This window comes from Podarcis erhardii (assembly GCF_964252035.2).
Source record: "Podarcis erhardii genome assembly, chromosome: 14".
In the NCBI taxonomy this organism is placed as follows: Eukaryota; Metazoa; Chordata; class Lepidosauria; order Squamata; family Lacertidae; genus Podarcis; species Podarcis erhardii.
The window spans coordinates 41134345-41160322 of record NC_138503.1 but is presented as its reverse complement, the minus strand read 5'-3'; the positions used below and the strand labels follow the sequence as shown (position 1 = coordinate 41160322).

The 25978-nt window shown below is 45.9% G+C and overlaps 4 protein-coding genes across 5 annotated transcripts in view; 2 read left to right on the top strand and 2 right to left on the bottom strand.

Annotated features, from left to right (window-relative positions):
* LOC309329170 (acyl-coenzyme A synthetase ACSM5, mitochondrial-like) overlaps positions 1-1247 on the bottom strand; it is a 267701-nt gene extending 266454 nt beyond the window's left edge. Inside the window, exon 1 of the mRNA XM_081839799.1 lies at positions 1237-1247. The gene's annotated coding sequence lies outside the window, so the exon portion shown is untranslated. The remainder of the gene's footprint in view (positions 1-1236) is intronic.
* The window catches only part of IQCK (IQ motif containing K), a 37159-nt gene extending 22612 nt beyond the window's left edge, over positions 1-14547 (bottom strand). The window contains exons 1-6 of the mRNA XM_081840176.1: positions 14414-14547; positions 13826-13926; positions 13211-13352; positions 12426-12523; positions 4988-5040; positions 4646-4723 (exon numbers count right to left, since the gene is read on the bottom strand). Coding sequence (XP_081696302.1) covers positions 4646-4723; positions 4988-5040; positions 12426-12523; positions 13211-13352; positions 13826-13926; positions 14414-14459 — 518 coding nt within the window. The 5' untranslated portion in view covers positions 14460-14547. The remainder of the gene's footprint in view (positions 1-4645; positions 4724-4987; positions 5041-12425; positions 12524-13210; positions 13353-13825; positions 13927-14413) is intronic.
* The window catches only part of UMOD (uromodulin), a 293482-nt gene that overhangs the window by 206939 nt on the left and 60565 nt on the right, over positions 1-25978 (top strand). The window lies entirely within an intron of this gene.
* On the top strand, positions 14604-25234 carry KNOP1 (lysine rich nucleolar protein 1). 2 transcript variants are annotated; one of them, XM_081839809.1, is made up of 5 exons: positions 14604-14691; positions 16952-18224; positions 19572-19640; positions 21083-21160; positions 24895-25234. In XM_081839809.1, exons 2-5 carry the CDS (start codon positions 17019-17021, stop codon positions 25204-25206), a joined length of 1665 nt encoding a protein of 554 aa, XP_081695935.1. In that variant the 5' UTR covers positions 14604-14691; positions 16952-17018; the 3' UTR covers positions 25207-25234. The 2 variants fall into 2 exon arrangements, with proteins under 2 accessions (XP_081695935.1, XP_081695934.1); XM_081839808.1 differs by lacking the exon at positions 14604-14691 and adding an exon at positions 15639-15783.

Sequence of the window (25978 nt, the reverse complement as noted above, 5' to 3'; positions counted from 1 at the left end):
TGCTGGAGTATGGATTCGCACATGGAGAACGCAGGCGTTAATCTAGGCCAAACGTGCTGGGCAGATTTTGACATTCACGTTGTCTGACAATCTAATAGTTCAGCCCCTGCAGTGATTCTTGTTCCAGCGTATTTAGAAAGAGAGGAAGTTTGCTGCATGCAGCATCTCTTCTGATACAGGGTGCTGCAGGAGGAGGAGTGGGGGTGGATGTTTGGAATGGTGGTTGCAGGAGCTCATCTGGATTTTTACACAGGCTTCAAATCCAGGAAGCAATGTCTTCCTGTTGTTATTTCCAGCATGGTGGAAGAGAGGATCTGCTAAGTGTTTTGCTGACATACGGGGGGGGGGGTGTCCCTAAAAGGGCTTTACGTTTTGTGTGTGTGTGTAATTTTTTTAAGTCATGAAATTGGAAACAGACACAAGGCAGGGGAGCGGAAAATAACATGTAACCAAAGCGGTCACCGAAAGCAATAGATTCACAGTTTGTTCATTCAGCTGGGAAACAAAAACTGTGCTCGCCAAGGGGGAGAAGAGGTGGCAAGAACAGACGAGAGATGTGAAGAATGAGGCAAAGGGGAAGAGACTCTGTCTTGAAGGATGTGAGAAGGCATCATTTCCCATCCCACCCTGTACTCATCACACACAGCAGTGCTTCCATTCCACTGCAGTTCATCTTCCGCCAAAAAGTACTTTAGCCATCTCACTATCTGCTATGGCGAATTATGTAAGCTGTGTAATTGATTACATAAAGTGCGTAAGTTATGCTGTCATTATGTTGTTCCATGCCATTTGTTTCAATGCAAAGAATGTGAGATGCAAATGCAATGGCCAAAAAACCTAATCAACTACATATCAATTGCGGACTGAAAGCAACAACAACAACAGTGACGACTGACTGCATTCGCCTGACTGATTTCTGTCCTGGATATTGGACAAATAAGCAAATATCGACATTTCCCACTCCTTTTCCATTTGATGGAATTCCCCAGAATCCCTGTCTGCTGCTGCTACTTGTCCTTCCTTTTCGCTTCTCTGTTATTTGAAGGCCCATGATCAGATCTCTGGTGGTGAAATGGCCTCAGGGCCAGCCCTACCATAAGGCAGTGTGAGGCATCTGCTTCAGGCTAGCGATGGGGGAGAAACACAATTCAGTTCACAATGAACAGTGAACTGACCTAATCTGCGCTTTCTGAAACATGAGATGCTCAGCAAAATGGCAGACCTTGGGTCAGGCACCAGTGCTCAGGCCAGACAACCTCACAGGGTACTTGAAAGGATAGAATGAGGAAAGAACTATCTATACCCTATGAGCTCACCGAAGAAAGGACAGGTATTTTCAAAGTTTTCCAAATGACTTCCTTATACAGTGGTACCTCGGGTTAAGAACTTAATTCGTTCTGGAGGTCCATTCTTAACCTGAAACTGTTCTTAACCTGAAGCACCATTTTAGTTAATGGGGCCTCCCGCTGCCACCGTGCCACCGGAGCATGATTTCTGTTCTCATTCTGAAGCAAAGTTCTTAACTCGAGGTACTATTTCTGGGTCAGCGAAGTCTGTAACCTGAAGTGTATGTAACCTGAAGTGTCTGTAACCCGAGGTACCACTGTATCTCAGTTTGGCCTCTCTTCAGGTGTTAGGGCCTTCACTGTGCTGAGTGGTTCAGACTCCCTTCTGAGTAGCTGTTGATAGCCCAAGCTCAACAGCAATGTTTCCTTAGAATACAGCACACAGTTTAGCGAAGAAACACAAATGCATGAATGTAAGAACATAAGAACAACCATGATAGATAAGGCAAAAGGCACATCTAGTTCAACATCCTGTTTTTACAGTGGTGAACCATGCTGAGGGCCACCACTACAGTGGTGCCTCGCAAGACGAAATTAATTCGTTCCGCAAGTTTTTTCTTCTTGCGAGTTTTTCGTCTTGCGAAGCACGGTTTCCCATAGGAATGCATTGAAAATCAATTAATGCGTTCCTATGAAGACCGCTTGCCAGGCTGGCGGTGCGGAGAAGGGCTTTTCTCCCCACCGCAAGCCTTCAGAACAGGTACGGGAACAGAGGGGAAGGCGCGCAGCGCTTCTCTTCTGTTCCCGGGGCTTGCGGTGGGAGGAGGGTTTTTCCTCCCCACGCCAACATTCAGAACAGCATTCTGAAAGTTGGCGGTGGGAAGGAAAACCCTCCTCCCACCGCAAGTCTTCAGGACAGCCATCCGAAGGCTGGCGGCGGGAGGAGGTCTCTCCGCCCCACCTCCAGCCTTCGGAGCAGCCTTCCGAAGGCTGGCGGCGGGAGGAGGTCTCTCCACCCCACCTCCAGCCTTCGGAGCAGCCATCCGAAAGCTGGCGGCGGGAGGAGGTCTCTCCGCCCCACCGCCAGCCTTCGGAGCAGCCTTCCCAAGGCTGCCGGTGGGGCGGAGAGACCTCCTCCCGCCACCAGCCTTCGGAGCAGCCTTCCCAAGGCTGGCGGCGGGAGGGGGTTTCTCCGCCCCACCGCCAGCCTTCGGAGCAGCCATCCCAAGGCTGGCGGCGGGAGGAGGTCTCTCCGCCCCACCGCCAGCCTTCGGAGCAGCCTTCCCAAGGCTGCCGGTGGGGCGGAGAGACCTCCTCCCGCCACCAGCCTTCGGAGCAGCCTTCCCAAGGCTGGCGGCGGGAGGGGGTTTCTCCGCCCCACCGCCAGCCTTCGGAGCAGCCATCCCAAGGCTGGCGGCGGGAGGAGGTCTCTCCGCCCCACCGCCAGCCTTCGGAGCAGCCTTCCCAAGGCTGCCGGTGGGGCGGAGAGACCTCCTCCCGCTGCCAGCCTTCGGAGCAGCCTTCCCAAGGCTGGCGGCGGGAGGGGGTTTCTCCGCCCCACCGCCAGCCTTCGGAGGAGGTCCAAGGACAGTGGGGAAGACGCGCTGCGCTTCCCCGCTGTCCCGGAGATTTCCCTATGGGCTTTCGTCTTGCGAAGGAAGCCCATAGGGAAATTCGTTTTGCGAAGCGCCTCCAAAACGGAAAACCCTTTCGTCTAGCGGGTTTTCCGTCTTGCGAGGCATTCGTCTTGCGGGGCACCACTGTACTTCCCGTTGGAGCAAATCCCATAGTTTTAACTATGCACTGTGCAATTACGTCTTCTCTTTTATCTATCCCATATTTTCCAACACTCCAGCATCTTCCAAACAAGTTGTTCCATGAATGCGGACGTCTCCTTTACAGACGGCCCAGCTGCTTTTTCACACAAACTCTCCTCCCGCCATTTCTTTGAAATGCTATGGAGAAGAGCAATTCTCTCCGGTGCTCAAAAGCCATCCCTCTCCTCGAGCTCTAGCTAAGATGAGAGCGGTGTAGCCGGGCACGGAGCAGGGGGATGCTCAAAATAAATGCTTATGGTGAAAACCAGGGCCGGGGCAGGCCGCTTGAAACATTGCAAAGCCTGTAGAAGCACAGAGCTTTGTGGAGAGAGAAAGAAAGCAGTCACCCCTGCTAAATTAGCCCTATAGGGCCAGCTGAGAACTGAGTGATGTCAACTGTAAAGGCAGCTGAGACTAGCAGACTTAGGTCAATTAGAATATGAAAAGGATAAAAGGTGGGGGGGGGAGGGAATGTTGTTCCACATACACTTGGCATGCACGTTAGCCTCCAGAGAAAAATTGCTATGTGCAGTTCTGCAATTTATTAGTAGAACAAAGAAGCTATCGGATGGATCGACAGACAGATAGACAGACAGAAGAAGGAGTTAAACCCCTGAGAAACTTTTGAGAATTCGGAGGGTCAATAGCGGAGGATGAAAAGCTCAACAAGAGGGTGTTTTGAGGTACTTCATAATGCAAACAAACTGAAGCGCTCTTGTAACCCCAGTCAAATGCCCATGTGCCAGCTGGCCGTGGGGAGATGGCACAGGAAACCGCACAAATGCAGAAATGAAGGCTATTTCCTTTCATACACTTGCAAAGCGGCAGGTGACTTTGAGCTAGGCTCTAGAATAGCTTAATAGTATGCAACACTCCTCCTATTACAACTCCCCACACATCCAGTGTTTCTGAAGCACCCCAATCTCCTTCTATTAATTTACTGGAGGGACCACCTTATTTATTTACATGTTTGTTCCTTAAAATGATATCCCGCTATTCCTCCCAAAGGAGCCCAGGGCGGCAAACACATTGGTGACACTGCCGCCCGATTCACATGCCATCACCCATTTAGGTAGTCTTGCTTATCCTATTCATAGTTGCAAAAGTGCTACAGTGGAAATGCATTTGGCCCCACTCTGAAGGAACCCTCTGAATCAACAGAATACCCCCCACAAAAAAAGATGTGTTGTCAAACTGTTGCGCCAGTAAACAATATTTGTTCATTCGTATAACAATAATCAAAACAATAGCAGGCAATTTAAAGACCCCTCCTCTCTGGGTTCAGGAATAATGAATCCTTCAGCATTCTCCCTTTCAATTTGTGTGGAAATTAACCACGGACAAAAATGCCTTGGAACAAGGTGGCTACCAAATTAGCATGCATGTCAGAGAGTCTTTGTTACACATGAATAATAAAGGCAATTGAAAAGGGGACAATTTGACTGAGTTCTATCCTGAGGTTTGCCAGATAGGGGGCAAGATGAGCGGGGGGGGGGGGGAGGGGGGCAGGCATACTGTATTTGATTCCTGGATTATACTTACTGGTCCTTTAGCCACTCCTTCACAAAAGGGATCTCGAAGAACTCAACAAACGGTTCGTCTTTCCTCTTTGGGTTGTGGCTGATCGGGCCGTCATGAGGTTAAAAAGGCACCGTTAGAAAAGGAAATCAAACACATGGGTCTCAAAATGGTTCACAAACAGGGGGGAAATTAGGAACGTTTAATATGGAGATGGCCAACATGGTGCCCTCCAGATTTTGTTGGATTCTGTCCTTGACTTTTTACCAGGTTGGCTGGAGCTCTTTAAAGCTGTACTCCATCAAAATCTAGATAGAACCAGGTTGGCTACCCCTGGTTTAATATTTCAAAGCTTAAGTAACTTACTTGTATAGCCATTCAGTTAGGAAATCCAAGGCAATGAATCTTGTCCTTTTCCTCTACAAGACAGAAGATGACGCAAAAATGAGACAATGTCAGAGCAACAGCCAGCAAGCTTTCCCAGTGGAATGAACAGGCCCCTGCCACAGGGGCCTGTTTTGTATTGTTTGTAGTTCTGCTAGCTTTTGTGCTTTCATTATAATTTGTATGTCGCCTTGTAACACATGTCAGAGGTATTATTATTATTATTATTATTATTAACAACAAATGAGGTTTGGATAGAAGCATCCCATAGATAGGTAAGATAGATCCCTTCCTACAATGATCCCATCATGGTTTATCCACCTCTGCCAGGCCTGGGAATGTTTTTCTTATGTAGGGCTCTTGACCCAGGAGGAAAGTCAATTGGGGTCGCAGCCAACGGGGAATAGAGCTGGGGCCAATGGCGGAAAGAACCAGAGCCAAAGGTGGGCATTGTTGGCAACAGGGGTAGAGAACTGCAGGCCCAGGTGCTGAATCAGTAACGTAGATAGCCAGGGGCAGGGTGGTGGTGATCCGCACTAGGCGTTTGGGGGTCGTAGGGCGGCAAGGGAGTCTTTAGTGCGTCTGTGCATCAGGGGTTAGATTCTGGGTTGCAGGGGGTTGCTACGCTGCTGTGCTGAATGCAGCCGCCCCCCCAGCCTAAACTATCTGGGTCTCTCTCCCCAGGCCACACCCAGTGCCAGCCCTACTGCAAATCCTCAAGAGTTTTTGCCTGGCTGAAATGCATCCTTGAACTTCTGTCCTGCTTGGATGGAGAATGGTAGAGAGGCGAGTGTGTGTGTGTTTAGAAACTAGCCTACTATATAAATATAGAAGTTACATTCCTTGCTCCACCCACTTTGGCCCCTGCCCACAACTGGCATGTGGCCCCCGGAAGGTTCTCCACTCCTGCTTAGCAGGATTGCATAGATTTCCCCACCTCTCTGTTCCACTGCATCCCTCCTCTCTCTCTGACACAAGCACACACATGAGGTAGAAGAGGAAGTCTGGGATAGCTCACTCGGTAGAGCATGGGACTCTTAAATCTCAAGGTCGTGGGTTCGAGCCCCAAGTTGGACAAAAAATTCATTCATTGCAGGGGGTTGGGACTAGATGACTCACATGGTCCCTTCCAATTTTATGATTCTCAGAGTGGCAGTCCAGAAAGAAAGAGTTGCTTCAGTGTTCGGCAAGACAGATTATACCGAGGGCCACATGAAATGAGACGGAAGGCCGCAGGCTACAGGTTCCCCATCTCAGCTCTGTATTGTTTGGAGCAACCAAAGAGGACACTGCCAGAAACTCATGCAGTCTCTTGCATGCTCTTTATCTATGTCTCCGGATTAAGGCCTAGCTAGGCTTTCATTATCTGCTGGAATTTACAAGCAGCTTTAGAGGGTGGGAATCCCCATTGGAAGCTGCTTCTTATTCCACCCCGCTCTGAAAGTAAAAGAAATGTGTTCCCTTAAGTTGATATTTATGACACGGAAGCAGAAGCAAATCCTTTCCTGGGATTACAGTTTCCAAGAACAGGCCATTTGGATTGAGGGGATTAAGAGAGTTAATGCAAGGAAACCTCCAGGGTTCTACTCTGCGGCTGAGCTCATCAGCGAGCGCGACTCAAAAGCAGCACCCGTGACGTGGGGGGGGGCTTGCTTATTTATTCAAGGCATTTGTGCCCCAACTCTTCAGACAAAAAGGCTTCCCAGGTGCCTTACAAAAATCAGTAGTCCATGCCTTCAGCCTTGCAGTCTAAAGAAAAAAGACAGGATGCATTAGGAAAAAAGGAATGGGAGGGAAGAGGTGGAAACGATATTGCAGGCCAAATTTGAACCCCTGGTGGCACCTCTCCTCATATTAACCAACCCAGAACCTGCAATCATAATCTGAGGTCCTTTTTCGTGTGACCCCTCCAAAAGAGGTCCAGAAGATAGCAACACGAAAACAGGCCTTTCCTGTGGTGGCTCTCCATTTGTGGAATGAGCTCATCTGGCACCTTTGTAACATATCTTTAGGCATTAGGCAGAACCTTTCCTTTATAACCAGGCCTTTGGCTGATTGAACTATCTGTAACCTTTTAAATGTGTTTGTGCCGAGGTGGGGAAAGGTTATTGGTTGGTTCGTTCTGTATTTTGTGTTCTCATTTTGTGTTTTTATGCTGTAAACCACCCTCTGATCTTCAGATGAATGAAAATTGAATAAATAATAATGATCACAAGTGGAGAGAGGGCCGTCATAGAATCATAGACTTGGCAGGGACCCCAATGGTCATCTAGTCCAACCCCCTGCAATGCAGGAATCCTGCTTGTGGATGTCCCATAGACACCTTGGTGGTCACTGTGAGAACAGGATGTTGGACTAGGTGGGCCTTTGGCCTGATCCAGCAGGGCTCTTTGCATTCTTACGCCATTCACTTCTATCAGGATTTTTGGGAGATAATTTCCTGCTGGATTATGCAATGGGCTGGGAGTAAATTCTTACCATGTCTTTTAATACCGTGTCTATTTTAAGCCAAAGTAATAATCTAGACACTTATAAGCTTTCCTCTATCCCCTCCCACTTCACAAGTCAAATCTTATATTTCCGGTGAAAAATTGCCCAGTGTGCTGCTTCACAGTAAAGTTTGCTCCTTCGCCAGAAAAATAACAATACAGTATAATAACAACTACTGGCTGTCGAGAAACTCCAAGTTTTATTTGCTATTCACTTATTTAAATCTTCTTCTTTTTCACCACCCCCTGCTCTTTCGCCAAAAAGGCTCCCAGATCAATAACAAACAAATCAGTTCTCTGACCTCAGGATTACAATCTAAAAGACACACCAACGAAAAGATGAAGGGGTTGAGAAGGGAAGAGGAATATAAGCAAATCCAGGAGCCAGTTCTAAAAAGTTACAAAGTTCTTATAATGAACTTCTGATGAGGGTATAAGAAAGGACTGAAGGAGAAACGGCTGCTGGAGCCTGATGGAATGTCTACTGCTAGATGACAGGAATGAGCTTGATGGAGTTGCTTTTTTGGTAGAGCTGATGGAGTAGGCTCTGCTCTCCCCTCTCTCTTTCTGCTGTATCCTGATGGAATAGCTGCTGGTAGATGGCAGGAGAAAGGAAAGAGCCTGATGGAGCTGGTATTTCGGCAATGGCAACAGAGTAGACCCTGCTGTCTCATCTCTCCCTTTGCTGTAGCCTGATGGAATGTCTGCTGCTTGGATGCTTTTAGAAGCCGCATTGATGCTACAGAACCAGAAGCATTGGAACTTTCTCCAGACTTCCATTTCTTTGCTTTTAGCTCAACCCCCCCCCCCAAAAAAAGGATTCAACAACACTTGAGAGTTTCCATCGGCCTGCCAAATCCTGTCTCTTGTGCTACATAAGCAGCACACTCACAGGCTGAACATCGGAAACAGATGGAATGATTGGGAGTTGTTATCGCCGAACTCCCGTTAGGTCACGTCTAGTGTCAATGGGAAGGAAAGTCCCTTGCTGAAAAAGTAACAGACAGCACAATCGGTTCTGGGTGGTCAGAGAGCTTTGTATCCAACTGAGCTGAACCCGGCTTCCCCCAATCCATCTTCTATGCTATGTCATGCATGTAACATCAAGGAAGCTCATGAAATCACAAACTAGGAACCCCATCTACAAACTAGGTAGCCCCCATCTATTTTTCAAGCTCCAGGAGTTTCTCAGCCAGAAAATAAAATAGTAAATGAAGTTTGTATTTGGCACAGCTGTGTGATACTGAACAAATCCGGATATGCACAGGAAACCTCTATACAATGTGTATTGTTAACCAGCAGATGTGTTTGAAACTATTTTCACAATGAGAATAATTTTCCATTCTTTATCGCTTTTGTTTTATGTCTTGGGAGACAGTACAGTGCAAAAATTATGCTAATATCTTGATGAACAGCTCCTCATCCCCCCCCTCAAAAGGCAATTACAAGTAACAATTATGCTTTCTTTCCTTTGCAAACAATAGCATCAACTCTCAAAATATTTAGCATAGCCTGTGTACATACCATATATTTAAAGCACATTCCCCACCCCACCCCAGAATCCTGGGAACTGTAGTTTATCCCTTAAAGGTAAAGGTAAAGGGACCCCTGACCATTAGGTCCAGTCGTGGCCGACTCTGGGGTTGCGGCGCTCATCTCGCTTTATTGGCCGAGGGAGCCGGCGTACCGCTTCCAGGTTATGTGGTCAGCATGACTAAGCCACTTCTGGCACACCAGAGCAGCGCACGGAAACATTGTTTCCCTTCCCGCTGGAGCGGTAGCTATTTATCTACTTGCACTTTGACGTGCTTTCGAACTGCTAGGTTGGCAAGTGCAGGGACCGAGCAATGGGAGCTCACCCCGTTGCGGGGATTCGAACCGCCAACCTTCTGATCGGCAAGTCCTAGGCTCTGTGGTTTAACCCACAGCGCCACCCGCGTCCCTTACAGGGCAACAATTCCAAGCACCCATAACACGTTCCCAGGATTATTTGGGGGAGAAAGTGCTTTAAATGTATGTTGTGTACTCAGCTATAAGATGACTTACAAGTTGTCTACAGACCACTCTCTAAGCTGCTGACAGTGGTAGCGCCATCAAGGTAGGACTTTGGGGCAGAATTCAACTCCCCACCCTCTGACTCAGTAGAAAGAGCAAGAGGACTCCCAAATGCAGCCAAGGTGGTTGACTGTATGTGTCAGGGCTGCCTCTAGGTCCCAGCTCACAGAGGACCAACGCCAGGCTGATATTATGTACAAAAGTCTTTATTGAAGTATAATTTCCATTTTAAAGCCAGAGCGTGCAACCCTACGTCTAGACTCTAGATCGGCGAAGTCCCCTCTGAGTCACTGCCCCTTCCGCACCAGTTTAAGATCCTAGCCCGGCTCCACCTCCTGCGCTGTTCCTTCCTCCTCTGGGTCCTTCTGCCCCCTGGGGTTTCCTCCCTCCTGGACTCTTCTGACGCTGACCCCCCTGAGTCTTGCCCTTCCTTCCGGCGGGCTTTAGGACCTGGCTCCCTCTCCGGGTTACCTGCTGTGCCGCTCGCCTGTACATTTGAACTTGGCGCGCACGCCCAGCCGGTGACTTTCCTCTTGACCGTTTCCCTGCTCTCCGATGGAGGCGTGGCCAATCCTGACTCATCTCCTCCCTCTGGTGGTGGGAAGACTGGTCCCGATGCCTGGGACTCCTCCCCCCCACTACGCTCTGGTGGGGACGCTGGTCCTGATTTCCAACTGCTGCTTAGGGAGTCCCCGCTGGCCCCTTCCTTCTGGGGTTTCCCCCTTGGCACCCCCCTTGCCCTGGCCATCGGCGCTCCTCTCTGTGAATCTTCCGATTCGCTGGAGAGACTCATGGAATCTCTCTGACCACTGTCACTGCCTACACCCCCCTCGTATTCCTCCTCCTCACTCTCCATTTGCTCCTTCTCCTGTGTCTCTGCTCCTGAACCCCTGACAGTATGTTTAAGTAAGTGCAGGAATACACATTATCATTCAGAGATGGGACGAGACTGTAAGACCGTAAAGTTCTCCATGCTTCTCTGCTGACCTTATTTTGAGTTTTCCCTCCCCCTGCTTTTTGTGGCACTTCTTTTAATTGTCACTACTTCATTTTACGTGTATATTGCATACTGAAGCCTTGAATGTTATTAGAGACAGAAAGGCAAGAGATGAGCATTTTAAAATAAAAGTAAAATATTGAACAAGTCAGTTGCATACAAAAAAAATATGCATTTTACATCCCTGTTTAATACAATTGAGACCAATTTTACAAAAGAAACACATACACAACAGTGATCTTAGGCTTCTATTATCAGCTATTTAATTGCAGGTGTCATTTTGAAATGAGTTTCAGATTGCCCAAGTTGTTATTGCTTTAAAGGAACGTGCTGCTGTTACATGTGTGCATGTGTTTTAAAAGGGGGGTTGGAAATCAATGTACCATTAATAGCCGCATCTTAACTATGATAAGCCAGTCAGAAAACAAAGAATAAATACAATAGAAATGAAGACTTAATAAGGTTAGCTTCTGCAAAGCCCATCATTAAACCTGCGGGGACCCTCAATTTCAACACACTAATGAGGCATGTGCTACAGCCTGCATGTGCTCTTCGCAAAATACTTAATTGGCCAGGAGCCAGGCTCAGGAAACAACAAACTAGCAACCTTAAAACCTTACTCATGCTGCGGCACTTCCACGCTGGGGCACGCTTAACAGGGGGAACCAGGGGATCAGCTTCTAACCTCCGGAATCCAGATCTCTAAGGCCATCAAAACCTCCAAAGTTAAACAACAGAATTCACTCTCACAAGTTGTAGTGATGGCCATTGGCTTGGATAGCTTTAGAAGAGGACTGGACAAATTCATAGACGATCAAGCTATCAGTGGCTATTAATGCTGTTGATGGAAACCACAGGGGGGGGGGAGAGTTCTGTAGTGCTTGAGTCCTGCTTGTGAGATTCCCATGTGGTTGGCCATGGTGAGAACAGGATGTGGGACTAGATGGGCCACTGGTCTGATCCAGCCGGCTTGTCTCATGTCACAAGGACTGCTTTTGCTTCGCCCCGAAAATGGCAGAGCTGAAGGGGTGCACACTCTGGCCTCTGCCAGAAACAAGACTCAGCTCCAAAAGTCAACTATCCTGGGACTGCAGAGCAGAAGGAAAGCACATCCATTGGACACGGTGCAAAGAGCTGCTGGGAATGTATTGAGTTTAAAGAAGGTTTGGGGAACCTCTGGACCTCCATATGTTGCCAAACTGCAACTTCTATCTGTCCCGGCAAGCATGGCCAAAGGCCAGGGATGATAGGAGTTGTAGTTCAGCAACATACAGAGAACCAAAGGTTCTCCCACACCTGGTTTAAGGACTTGTTTTGTGTGTGTGTGTGTGTATATCACTGCAATCTGTTGTAAGCCACTTTGGGGATCACTAGATCAAAAGGCAGGATATAAAATAAATATTGGATCTTATGACTGTATAATAAATGGCTGAATCTTCTAAAGAAAGATCTGTCAGGAGCCCAGTGTTCTATATGCAACAGAGGCTAGCCTGATCCCTCTGGAGAAATTCACAAGCAATGCAGGATAGTGATGTTCATCCTCTGTAATTTGCCTGCATTTGGAGGCACAGCTGCTCTCACACAGAGAGACCTCACTTATCATGGCCATCCTATAGACCAGTCTCCCCCAACCTGGTGCCCTCCAGATGTTTTGGCTGACAGCTCTCATCAGCCCCAGACAACATGGTCAAGGATGAAAGAAGCTGTTCAAAATATCTTCCTGTCGTTAGACTGGGGAAGACTGCAACATAATAATACCATAAGCTGGTATATAATAATACTATAAGCTGTCTTGAGAACTGCAGTCAAGGAGGTACAGAGTAATAGTTTAAAATAAATCATTACATTTCAGAAAACAAATTAATCACCGAAAACTGACCTCAAAACATTTTTCCTTTTTAGCCTGATGTAGCAGTTCTGCCATTCCTGGTAGAAGCACAGGAAATATGTAGCATTCCAATAATTCTCTTGGAGTACCTGGACAAAAATTATTCTTGAGAATTCATTTTTATGCAGCGATATTGTTTGTGTTCACAGATCATAGCCAAGCCATTAAGGCCAGGTTCAGGGTCTCTCTTCTTTCTCTCCCTGGTTGATTTCACTACTATTTTTTTGTCTTGCAAAAGTACAATTCTAATTAAGTATGCCCAAGGCGGTTTGAGCATATTACACCAATCCTGGTGCGACTGCACTGGCTGCCAATTAGTTTCCAGGCCAAATTCAAAGTGTTGGCTTTAACCTTAAATGGCTCAGGACCGCAATACCTCAAGGAATGCCTCTCTCCTTGTGAACTGGCTCAGATCCTGCAATCACCATTTGAGGCCCATTTTCATGTGAAGCCCAAAGGGTGGCAAGACAAGAACAGGCCTTTTCTGTGGTGGCTCCTCCTCTCCTCCCCTCGGGAGGCTTGACTAGTGCCTACATTGCAGATCTTTAGGCACTAGGCAAAAACGTTTCTCTTTAACTGGGCCTTTGGCTTATTAACATTCTATGCCCTTTTAAATGTCTTTTGGAAGGGGGAATTATTGGTTTGTTTTTGTTTTTTATTATGTATTTTGTGTTCTCATTTTGTATCGTTATGTTGTGAACCGCCCTATGATTTTCGGATGAAGGGTGATATACAAATTTAATAAAAAATAATAAATAAGCTGTACTCCGACTTACAGGTTTTTAGGTCAGGCAGCTCAGGTGATGTTGGTAGGGAAAGGAGAGAAGGGGTCTTTGCAGCAATTGATTCATCAGTAAGAGGTGATTTGCTCAGATCCCAACTCAAATCTGGTGAAGTTTCAACACCTACAGGAGCCTCCTTAAAATCAAATTTAATAATATAAATACCCTGGTATAATTACAAAAACAACAACAACACATTTTTAACAAGCTGATCCCAAAAAGGAACCCAGACTCAAAGCATAGCCTGGAGCTAGTGAAGTGCAATGAACAGAATGTTATAAATGGACAGGAGATCCAGATCCAAATAAATCCCCACTTATTCATTTCTTAAATTTGTATCACACTCCTCTTTCTAGAAGAGCCTAGGGTAGCAAACACAATCCCCATACAGAATTGGGGACATTTCAGTTGAGGGGAAAGGCGAGCCAGAGGTGACATGATAGAAGTTTAGAAAATTAGACATGGCAAGGAGAAAGTGTGTGTGTGGGGGGGAGTTTCTTACTTTCTCCTAACACCAGGATGCATGGACATCCAAATGAAGCTGAATGTTGAAAGATACAGGATGGATAACAAACAAAAAGTGCTTCTTCACACAACAATTGTCTTTACCTGGGGCTCCTGCTTAGGTTCAGGCTCCTGCTTAGGTTCAGGCGCAACCTCCCTCTTCTGGTCCAAAGTGTCAGGATGGGGGGGCTGCATTGCTTCAAATTCTGGGGAGGGGGAGGAAAAAAAGGAAAGGGGTGTGTGAAAGTGTCAGGTTTTCGTTGCTCCTAGGCAGTGCCGGATTTCCGTATAAGCTAAAAAAGCTATAGCTTAGGGCCCCACTCTCTTTGGGGGGGGGGGCAAAAAATTTAAGGGGGGGGGAACTGGATGTAGATTTCCAAAGTATAAGATAAAAAACAAAAGAAATAAAACCTACATACAGCAACAGTGTTTTGTGTTGTGTATGGACCTCTTAGGTCCAGAAATTACCATGTAGCATCTATTCAACCCAAAAAACAGCGACAATTTGTTGTTGACAAAGGATAGCAGGACATTTCAAGGGCCCCTTTACCTTCAGTATATTAGGGCCTCATCAAACCTAAATGCGGCCCTGCTCCTAGGGAAGGCCTGGATAGATCACGCCCCCAATTTGCACCGAGGCATTTGCAAAAGGGGGGCAACGCGGGGGGGGGAGGGGAGAGGAGGGTCTCCCACCTGCGCAGATTTGCTCCCAGAGGTTGGGGGCCGGGAGTTCCTCCATAGCAGCCGCGGCAGGAGGGGGAAAGGGGAGCGGTTGCTAGGCAACCTCAAAGCCGCGGGCGCCCGGCGGCGGTTTCCCCGCTAGGCCGCGCCGCCTGTTTTCCTTTCCGGGTCAGGCCGAGCGAGGCGAGGTGTTTTCGCGGCGCCCAGGTAGGGGAGGGAAGGAGCTGGGGTCGGAGGAGGAGGAGGCAGGCAGGCCGGCCAACGGGCCCCGCTTTCCTTCCTCAGGACAGGTGAGTGGCGGGGGGGGGGGGGAGAAGGCTAGAGGGAGGGGTCGGTTTCTGTGGGGTGAGGGGAGGCTTTGGCTTCCGTAGGGCTGGGAGGCCCGTGACCCCCAAGCAGCGGTGGGGTGGGGGGGGACAACCGCGGCCTTCCAGACGCTGCCGGCCTCCCGGCTCTCCTCACTCCCAGGCCGCGTGGCTCATGGCCGAGGCTGCCGTGGGAGGAGTTGGGAGTCCCGCAAGATTAGGAGAGTCCTGATGTCCATGTCATTAAGTTTCATTTATTTTTTTATACCGTCCTTCATCCGAGGGTCTCAAGGCGGCAGAAAAAGCAACAACAACGCAGGAATACGTAACGTAATAAACAAAATAATCACACACACACACACATTATTTTTTTTTTTGAAAGGCCACAGGTGGTTTAAGTAAGTAGCCAAAGGCCTGGGAGAAGAGAAACATTTTCACCTGATCAGAATCAGAAGAATCTTTATTTTGCATCAGCCACTAGTCATAGCAATAAAATAAAATAAAACATACTGACGAGAGAGGTGAAAACTTAACTGTAGAAAATACATTTTTGGGGAGGTTACATCAATAATCAAATAATAGACCTTATTCTAATTGCCCCCGCTAAAAACCTTGCAGTTTTTGCTGTCACCTGATCATCTTGATCTGCTAAAAGAAAGGGGAGAGTAGCAGTGGTTGGGCAACCCAGCGTAGGCAATAATAGAGGGGTAATAACCTCAAATCTTTTTATAAAGAGTGCAAGCCAGAAGCATAGGAGCCACTGACTCAATTCTGCACGCCTAAAGAGATGCAACAAAGTATGGTTTTAAAAGCATGATCGTGATTTATTTGCTTTTCGATTTTATTGTTTTGTCTTTTTGTAAACAGCTTTCAAAAGAACGAACAAGCAGTGTATAAATTGTATTAAAAATAAATAAGCTTCTCTGGGTGAGAGTGTTCCACAAACACGGAGCCACTACAGAAAAGACTTGTTCTTCTGTTGCCGCTCCTGGTTTGACACCAGGATACCTAAAAGATTGTCACACCCCATATATGCCCAGCCAGCCACTGTGCTCTTCCGAAGAGGGCTTCATGCAAGTACCATCTTTACAGGAGGTCTGTCCCACAGGGCCTTTAGCGTGGTGGCACCCCCCCTTTTGAATTCTCTGCCATTAACTACTAGGCAAGTGCTGCCTCTGCTGTCCTTTTGGCATCTGCTGTCTTGTTGACCATCCAACAAGCCTTTTAAATTGAGGTCCTTATTCCAGCCTGCATCTGAACTATTTTTACCTGTTGTTTTTTTTCAAAAAAAATACGAAGTTGTTTTTAATTGTTTTCTATGTGGAACTGTTTTTGTTATCTTTACACTTGCATAGGGTTGTAACTGTTTTATTTGATTTATAATTACACATTTTATTGCTATAAGTCACCTTGTGGTGAAGGAAAAGGAAGAAATCTTACCTAATAAATAAGGGTGGGAACGCATATTGTTTGTCCACATGGAAATGTGTGATAAGATGGGGGGAAAGAGACCCAGTATGTATGAAGTGTTCGTGAATATGTGCCTTTAACAATATTTTTTTCTGTATACTTTCTTGTCTGACTCCTTTTGCACTGTTAAATATAAGAGCACAAGAGGAGCCGTGCTGAATCAGTCCAAGTGCCCCAACTATCATAGAATTGTAGGGTTGGAAGGCATCTTATATTTACAGCAGCCATTTGGATGCCTATGGCAAGCAGGACATGAGAGTAAAAACACTCCTGTTGTTGTCACCTCAGAAATGGTCATTCAGAGGCCTGTTGCCTCTGATTCTGGATATAGTACATACAGAAATCATGACTAGTTGCCACTGACCACCTTATCCTTCATGAAATTGCGTAATTCCCATTTAAAGCTCTCTAATTTAGCTGTATGCCCACAGTCCGCTGTAACAAAGAATGTCACTGGAATTGCTTGCAATGAAGGACAGTGCTACTTATTTAACTTATTTAAGAGTGTAGAGATCATCTGCTTCCCCTGCAGCAGAAAATGTGTCAAGCATGGAAATAGCTGCCAAAAAAGAGAGACCGTGTCTCAAGTTGCTGATAAATTATTAGTAGCCTAATGTGTTTCAGCAAAAAAGCATTATTCTTCTCATGGGAGAAGGGAGAGAGGAACACACAAACCTGGAGGGAGGCTAAGCTTGTTCACATCTTGCTAAACTATAATGATACCACTGTGGTAAGTTACTACTTGGTAAATGGGTGTCTGCTTTTTGTTTTTCAGAATAGTCATAAAGGATGCAAGGAACAAAACTGATAGATCTGTGCAGATAAATAATAAAGTTAACGCTATGGTTAGAAACCAGGCAGTTGTTATAATAGAAGAAAATGGCTATTATGATTTACAAACCAAAGTCAAGGCAAAGAAAAAGAAGCGCTTGGTAAACAGAGAGGGTTCAGATCAGATAGAGTCAATGAAGAAAAATGCTTCCAAATTGAAGCGCAAAGGTGGTACAAACCTTCCTATTATAGAAAGCAGTTCAGATTCAGAATTATTAAAAGAAACTGATGAAATGCCTAAGAAGCTCAAGAGAAAAGGAACACAAAGATTTTCTTGTGATCAAGATGGTGATTGTGAGATTTCTAGTAAAGAGCTGCCAATAGAACAGCAGGAAGCCCCTTTTTTCATTAGTAAGAAACGCAAAAGGGATATTCCAGACAGTGATGGAGTTGGTGATGGATTTCCTGCAAAGAAAAAGAAGAAAAAGAAAAAACACAAACCTGCTCACTGTGCAATACAGCTTAGTGGAGAAGATGAGGATGAGCCTGTAAAACATATCTCCAAAAAACAAAAAACCATTTCCCAGGAGACAATGTTTCAGACTCTTGTCCGAAATGCTGCAGGTGACAGGGATATTGTAAAGGAAAAAAAAGTTTGCTGTTTAAAAGAAAAAGGTATTGCCAACACTGTACACCAGTTAGAAGAAGACTTAGGTTGCAAGAGGAGAGCTCTTGGTTTTCAACAGCATCTAGAGGGCACAGCCAATGTATCAGAAGAAGAAAGCAAAGTAATGAAGAAGAGGAAGAAAAAGAAAAGAAAGCAACCTCTTCTGACATCAGAGGATAATCAGGAAAATCAGTCTTGTGTTTCTATTGAAAGCCAACCAAAACAAAAATCTAAAACAAAGCCAAGCAATGGCAAGGAGAAAACAGGTCTGATTTCAAACTCTGAACGAGACAGCCAAGTGAAGAAGAAGAAGAAGAAAATGAAGAAGAGGAAAACCCAAACCAAAGTTGCAAGCGATCATCCAGCTCTCTTGGAAGATGATGGAGATGAGGCTACAAATGAGAGCTGGTCAGCAGCAAAGAGGACTAAGAAAGCCCCCAAATCCAAAAAGCCGCAAGACCATGTAGTGATCTGGGAAGATGGCAGATCTGAAAATGACAGCAGGCAGCACATCAAGAAGAAAAAGAAGAAGGACCGGGAGAACAGAGGCGCCAAAGCCTGTGAAGAAGAGCCCAGTTTCAAGAAAGCAAAGATTAAACAAGAAGCAAAGGTAGCTTCTAAATAGAACTTGCTATTTGCCTTTTCTTATGTAGTTTGTTTTTATCCCACCTGTCCTCCAGTAAGGTCAGAGTGTCATGTGTGATTCTGCTTCCCTCTCCCTTGCCCTCCCCTGCCCCCATTTTAGCATTAAGAGTGCCCGATGGGATAATAATAATAATAATAATAATAAATAAAAATAAAAATATTTATACCCCGCCCTCCCCAGCCAAGACCGGGCTCAGGGTGGCTAACAACCAATAATAAAAACAAGTTGATTAAAATGCAACTTAAAATCAAGATTAAAATACTACATTAAAACATTAAAGTGCAGCCTCTTCACAGGAGGAGAAAGGAAAAAAGAAAGAGGGGAAGGGAATCAAATTGATTCTAAGCCAAAGGCCAGGCGGAACAACTCTGTCTTACAGGCCCTGTGGAAAGAAATCCAATCCTGCAGGGTCCTGGTCTCATGAAACAGAGCGTTCCACCAGGCCGGAGCCAGTGTTGGAAAGGCCCTGGCTCTGGTTGAGGCTAATCTAACTTCCTTAGGGCCTGGGACCTCTAGGTAGGTTGGGTTGGGCTGGGAAAGTGTAGCTCACCCAAAATTCATGGCTGAATGAGAATTTGAAACTTTTAGCATTCTTTGAGAATGTCAGTAAGCATGTAAGTAGGGGTGACCCAGTCAACATTGTGTCTTTAAATTTTTGAAAACCTTTTGTCATAAAGCTCCTCACCAAAGACTTTTGGGATAAGAGGACAGGATAAATAAACTTGGAAGCAGAGAGTTGAAATAAATACACAGTTCTTACCATGGAGAAATGGAAGAAGTGGGGATTTCAAATCCCCACTCATGTTTGAGTTATCTGTTCTTTCTCATGTTTCAGTTATCTGCTCTTTCTGTACTACCACAATAATGTGGCGATACCCACCAATTTGGACAGCCTTAAAGGGGGATCAGACAAATTTGTGAAGGATAAGACTGTTGGTGACTAATAGCCATATGATAGCTTTCTTGCTTCCAATATCAGAGATGGTATGCATTCAGACACCAGTTGCTGGAGTTCACAAGTGTGAGGGTGTTTTTTGTTCTCCTGTTTGTGAACTTCCTGTCGCCATCTTTTTGGCCACTGTGGGAACAGAATGTTGGGCTAGATGAGCTTTGGGTCTGATCTTATCTTGGCCATGGCTACCAGTAACGTCATGAAAAGATGGCAGGGCTCCAATAGCCACTCTGTGCTATTCCTTTAATCTTCCATTTTTATACCATTCTTTTGGTGTAATGTGGAATGCTAACCATATCACACTTAAACATGAGCGGGTTTTCCCGGTGATACTCAAAATGTGTACTCTTGTTTTTCAGGAAGGAGATGAAGAAATAAAAGTGGTGGCGTTTAAGAAAGGAAACTGTGACGAAATACAAATAGACAAGGTACAACCTTATTCTTTTGTGGCTCTTTTGGAGTCTTATTGTGGCACATATTAGTCTGATTTGGATAATGTTCTGTGTTTGGCTCACATGGACGTGGTGAAGCAGGATCTCATCTGCATGTCCCGCCCTCTCAGGATGCCCATCTTGGGCTATGCCAGACTTTTATGTGCTGCTTCCCAGTTAGTGACTATGTGGCTCAGACTTATGTAGGTTGTGGATTATGCTCCTAGTCATTATCACTTGATTTATATACCACATTTTCCACAAGAACACCTGTGTTTAAAAGCATTTCACATACAAATAGTCACTGATTGATCAACCATAGTTTAGACAATCAAACTGTGATGAGTTTTGGGCTCACACGGTCCCCTCTTCCACTTCTCGTACAAAGATGGAAGAGCAGGAAGCGAGAGCATGCAGCCTCAGAGTTGACACAGCTTGTTCCCACCAGTCACGTATAACCCATAAACTGTAGTTTAATCGGTCATCTGAACCAAGGTGTTGTTTGGGCAATTCCAGTGTGAGAGAAGTGGCGGTTTTAGGATAAGATTGTATGATCCTCTGTAAATTGAGAATTGTATCAAGAAGGGGATCTGTTATCTAGCAGATAATTGTGTTTCACGACTCTAACCATGGAAGGACTCAACTTCAGGCACCACCTGCAGTTCTGCTGCTTTGGCCACCTATTCTTGCTCTGTGGTAGTTCTGTAATTCTGGGCACAGCATCAGATGTGCAAAGCCAGCCTTACTCCCCAAGTGCTGGATTCAAATGTGTTGGTCCTTTGTGAATGAGATGAGTTTAGAAGTCCTGAGGCTTTCAGATTTGTCCTCTCCCCACCTCCACTTGCTCTTCTTCTTTCCTGGTCTTCCTGATAAGCCCCCTTTGTTTTGTCAAGCTTACTTGAACTTTTTTTTATGGCTACAGGCACCTACTTTAGAACAGGAGAGTGGTATTTCGGGCACTCTGGAAATGTATCCAGGAGGCACTGGGAAGATTGCCCATCTCTGATGCAAGGGAATTTTGAAACTGGAGTAGCTGGCTGGGGAGGGCAACTGGATAATGCCAAAAGGGTTCAAAATGTCTGATTGTTTCCATGGGTATTTTATCATCCCTCCTTCATTGCCACTCTTTTCCATGTACACAGTTTGAGGTCATCCACTACCTGCAGTGTTCTCAGAGCCAAGTAAATGTAGCCTCCCAGTCTGTAAAACATCTTTTCTGTGCATTTGTGTATTTGAGAACTGCTTGTCTTGCAGATGCTTTTTGCCTTCGCAAATTCTTGTATGCATAAAAGGGTTGAAATCATGCCTTTTCTTTCCTGCAAGTAACATTTTGGACACTTCTCCCCTCAACTTCTTGACGTTTCTAACCAGTTTTACAATCAAACAATATTTTTTTTTTTTGCCCTCATGCACGTATTTTCCCCATTTTTCCATGCCAGTTGAGACGGCAGGCTCTCCAAGAAGAGATTGACAGGGAATCTGGCAAAATGAAGACTGTCAAGGAAGAGGGAGAATCGGTAAGCACAAGCTCTGCAAGAGCCCAGGTAGCAAGGACAAAGCATCCCTCCCCTGTGGTTGGCTTGCGATGCTAGTCATGTCTGTGGTTTGGCACGCCAATCTCTCATCTGATTGGAAACTTGAGGTCATGCTGTAGAACAAATGAGTCCAGTCTTTAGAGATGCTGAAACCAGAGCACTCTGACCTCCAGAAAACTGTGATTCCAGTTGTTAATCCTGAAAAATAGCATTTTTGCTCCGATAGTTCCTTAATGGAATTAGTTGTGATATCTTTGCTGTAGAATTTTTCTGTGTTTGTTTGTTTCTATTTGCTGTGGAATATAAATAACACTAGCCCTTGGACATAGCTGTCACGCTCTGATTAGCACTGCCATGTTTCTTTTCTCCATGACTGCAAAAGATGACCAGTCAGAGGTAGAGAATCTGAGGGAGCCTACCTTTTCCCTGCATTTAGTGGACTGCACCATCTAATATTCTTAACTGCAGGAGGCAGTTGCCCCCTTTGAAGAATGTGGTCCCCAAATCCCTGGCGGAAATGAGCTAGCCTGTCTTAGGAGCTGGAGTAATGGCACGATTGAGGTTCTCTGTGTTTACTGACTTAGATGGGGAAATTGAGTCTTAAATTGCCAAGAGGGGTGTTAAAAGGTTTCTGTACTTTAGGTGGATAGGCCATCTTGGGTATCGATTGGCATCTGCTCACATTAGAAGTCCAGCTGTCTCAAAGGGCCACTTCACACATGACAGATTTCCTCCCTGAGTTATCACTTCTGTGTAAGAGCATAAGAAGAGCCTCTGTTGGATCAGGCCAGTGGCCCATCTGATCCAGCATCCTGCTCTCACAATGGGCAGCATCCAGATGCCTATTGGAACCATGCAAGCAGGAGCTGAACTGCACTCTCCCTGTTTGTGATTCATACTAACTGATATTCAGAGGCGTAGTGCCTCCGACAGTGAAGGTATGCCTAGTTTAAAGGTATGTGCTGAAAATAAGCGGAAGGAACCCCCAAGGGCCATCTAGTTCAACCCTCAGCAGTGCAGGAATCACAGCTAAAGAACCCCTGACAGATGGCCATTCAACATCTGTTTATAAGCCTCCAGTGAAGGAGAGTCTGGCACCTTCCAAGATAGCCCACCCCCTGTCAAATAGGTCTTACAATCATAAAGTTATTCCTAGTGACTGCTAGGATAGCTCAGTTGGTAGAGGATGACACTATTCATCTCAGGATTGTGGGTTCAAGCGCCACATTGGGCAAAAGATTGTTGCATTGCAGAGGATTGGACTAGATGAACCTCGTGGTGCCTTCAAACTCTATGTTTGGTTGGAATCTTCTTTCTTGTAATCTGAATCCATTGGTATAGATTCTACCATCTAGAGCAGGCTTCCTCAAACTCGGCCCTCCAGATGATTTTTGGCCTACAACTCCCATGATCCTTAGCTAGCAGGACCAGTGGTCAGGGATGATGGGGGTTGTAGTCTCAAAACATCTGGAGGGCCGAGTTTGAGGAAGCCTGGTCTAGAGCAGCAGAAAACAAACTTGCTCCATCTTCATTTGACACCTCTTCAGATATTTAAAGGTGTCTGTTTCCTCTCAAGTCTTCTCTTCAGGCTAAACATACCCAGCTCCTTCAACTATTTCTCATAAGGCTTGGTTTCCATCGTGGTCATCCTCCTCTGCAAATGTTTCAGCTTGTCGTTAAAACTGGAATGCCAGGTGGATGCTTGCAACCTCTAAAAGAGTTGTAGGGTATTTCAGGTGAAGGAAGCTGGACAGTTTGGGGTTTTTTTTGTAAATGCCCAGTTGTGCTTTAGATGTGCAAATGTCTAGATGGCTGTAGAGTTGTCCTCCAGCTGACATTTATGCAGGGAATCCCAATCCCTTGGTGACGGCCTATCAGAATGCATTAGCACCTGGAAGAACAGGAGTGACAGAGCCCAATGGCAAGCTTCACAAAAAGCCAGCTAAAAAGGGTAGGGGGAAAATAAAGACATGTTGGAGAGCTGCTCAGAGTTAACCTCCAAAATTGCAGGGTTTGGAAAAGCTGTTATTACGCCTGCACGAATCTCACCACCACTAAGTAGAATTAATTGTTTGCAAGCTGACATGTCTGGGTGCAGAAGCTGAAAGTGGAGGAAGTCTAGTCAATTGGAAAGAAGAGTTGGGCATGGTAGGAAATGAAAAATCAGAAGGCAGTGGTTCAGAGAACATCTCCCGTAGGACTCCTGTCTTTCTGTTGGTTCCCTGGGTATGCCTGGAGGGCTGTTGCTGCCTCTTTTGTTTTGACTGCTGTTGCTGTCACCTACTGATGGTGAGAGGAAGCAGGGGGAGGGATTGGGGAGGGTGAGAGGGAGAGGCAATGCATGTGTGCGTAAATGTGGGGAGGGGGATGGAAAGGAAGGGCAAAACAAGGAGAACATTTATTCTCTTGAATCATCTCTCCCTCTTGTATACCCAACAGAGCACTGCGCTCTGCAGGTGAGGCCCTCCTCCAGATACCACCTTATCTGGAATCAGGCAGGAATCAGGCCTTTAGCATGGCACCTACGCTTTGTAACTCCCTCTCTTTACATATCAGATAGGCACTGTCTCACTTGTCTTCTTTGGCACCTGTTTCCTCTTCCAAACGAGCCACTTAAAGGGAGATTGTAATCCCAATCTTTATTTGTGTTGGACTTGAAATTGTTTGAACACAACGCTTTTATTGTCTTGATGTTTTTACTGTTAAGTGGCTTTGGACTGTTTTAAGGGAAGTGATTCATAACTAAATAGATGCATAGGAAGCTGCCTTATTGTTCATCTAGCCCAGTATTAGCTATTCTGACTGGCCGTGGCTCTTCAGGTCTCAGAAAAGGGCGTCTTCCCCATCTCCTGCTTCCTGACCCTTTTAAAGAATTTGAGTCTGGGAACCTCTGTCTGCAAAGCACATACTCTACCACTGAGCCTGGTGTGGGGAATCTCTAACCCTCCAGATACTGCAGAACTACAACACTCACCATCCCTGACCATTGCTTGTACTGGCTGGGGCTGTTAGGAATTGTTGTTTGGCAGCAATCTGGAGGGCCAAATGGTCCTCACGCCTGCGCTAAGCTGCTACTAGTTCTGGCCTGTGCCTCTCTGCCTCCTGCACCTTCCTCACTTATTTGCATTGATATATTTATATAGACAATCCTGTACTTTGCAGGAGGTGTGCTTACTGAGATGCAGCCTTTGCTGTCTTGCTCAGGCCATAAGGCATGTGCCATCTTCTAGCATGAAAAGACAGTGCAGTGCCCAGTACATTTTTTTAAAAAAAATTATAGATTCTACATTTCATAAGAGTACAGCAAAATAGTAGACACCATACGAAATTGCAGTAAGATCAATAAAAATGAGTGGGAAGAGGATAGAAAAATAAACATTTCAGAGGCCTGTCTGTGTTAAGAGTTTTCAGGAAACATCTGAAAGGAGGCGCGGGGGGGGGGGATTCCTGTCAATCCTCTGGTGGCAGGGAGTTCCATAGGGCAGGGCCTGCCACACTAAGGGCTTGGTCCCTAGTAAAGGCTGGCTGAACCTCAGGGATGTGAGGAACCACCATCAGACAATCTTAGTGGTCGAGTTGGAGCACTGTGAACATGTACCCCTGCATCACACTGTTCTCCTGTTTTCCTTCTTTGGCTATAACCTGCATTTGGTTGGCTAATAAACTTGATTTAGGTCCTTTGGGGCACTAATCCACACTTGTGCCTTTCATTTCAGGATGTCCATTTTGGCCAGTGGACCACAGCAACCTTTGAAAATTCAGAGCAAAAAACCAAGTTCCTCCGGCTGATGGGTGGATTTAAGAAGGGTCCTGTACCAGTCCAAGGTCCTCCAGCACATGCCTCCAAGCTGAACATGGCTTTGGACAAGAGCAAAGAGCAGAACCTGCAGCAGAAGCTACAGACTGAATTTGAGAAGGCATTAGCTTGGAAGCACCACAGAGGCATCGGCCTTGGATTTCAGCCTCCCATTCAGAAGCAGGTGCACATAGATAAATTTGCATCAAGATCTATAAAATTTGAAGACTGAACTATCAGAGAGGCTTTCCTAAATCATGTTTGGTTTCCTTAACAGTGTTTCTTCTGGGGGAGGGGTCAGGGGGAGAACAAAATTTGTTGGAATGACTAAGAATGCCAGCAGGCATCAGATTTCTAAAAAAATGTCGGTGGCTAAATGACCTCTCAACAAAATCATTGGATTCGCTCGTGTTTCAGACAGGTAAAAAAATCTCAGATATCTTTATCCCATTACCTTTTTTGGCAGCTGGTGTTTGTAAATGCCCAACTTCATTTTGGAAATGTTCATTAGACTAGTTGTTGGAGGAGGAATGGACATGAAGTTATTGGTCATTTAATGGATTGTCTGTTCACCCTGGCACCCTTTGCTTCCAAGCTTACTTTTCAGTAGCCCGGAGCACTGGGATTAGACCCACAGTACAGTGGTACCTCGAGTTAAGTACTTAATTCGTTCCGGAGGTCCGTTCTTAACCTGAAACTGTACTTAACCTGAAGCACCACTTTAGCTAATGGGGACTCCTGCTGCCGCCGCGCAGCAGGGAGAGACATGGGTTTGAACAGGCTGAAGCAACGGAAGCTGGGTTAGCTATGTCTTACCATGCTCCCAAAAAGCTGAACAAAAGATGTCCAGAAATGAAATGTCGACTGCTGCCTTTTGATTGACACATCTGTTGCCCGATAGTCAGGAGAACACGCAAAGTACAATTTAAATAAGCAGTGCACTTGAAACCCTGCGTCATCTGACTTCGTCAGTCTTCAATAGACTTTATGAAAAGCCATGCATA

Coding starts and splice junctions, on each gene's coding strand:
- KNOP1 (XM_081839809.1), top strand. CDS start 17,019: ATGGTTAGAAACCAGGCAGTTGTTATAATAGAAGAAAATGGCTATTAT. Junction 18,225..19,571: donor AGATTAAACAAGAAGCAAAG/GTAGCTTCTAAA, acceptor CTTGTTTTTCAG/GAAGGAGATGAAGAAATAAA. Junction 19,641..21,082: donor ACGAAATACAAATAGACAAG/GTACAACCTTAT, acceptor TTTCCATGCCAG/TTGAGACGGCAGGCTCTCCA.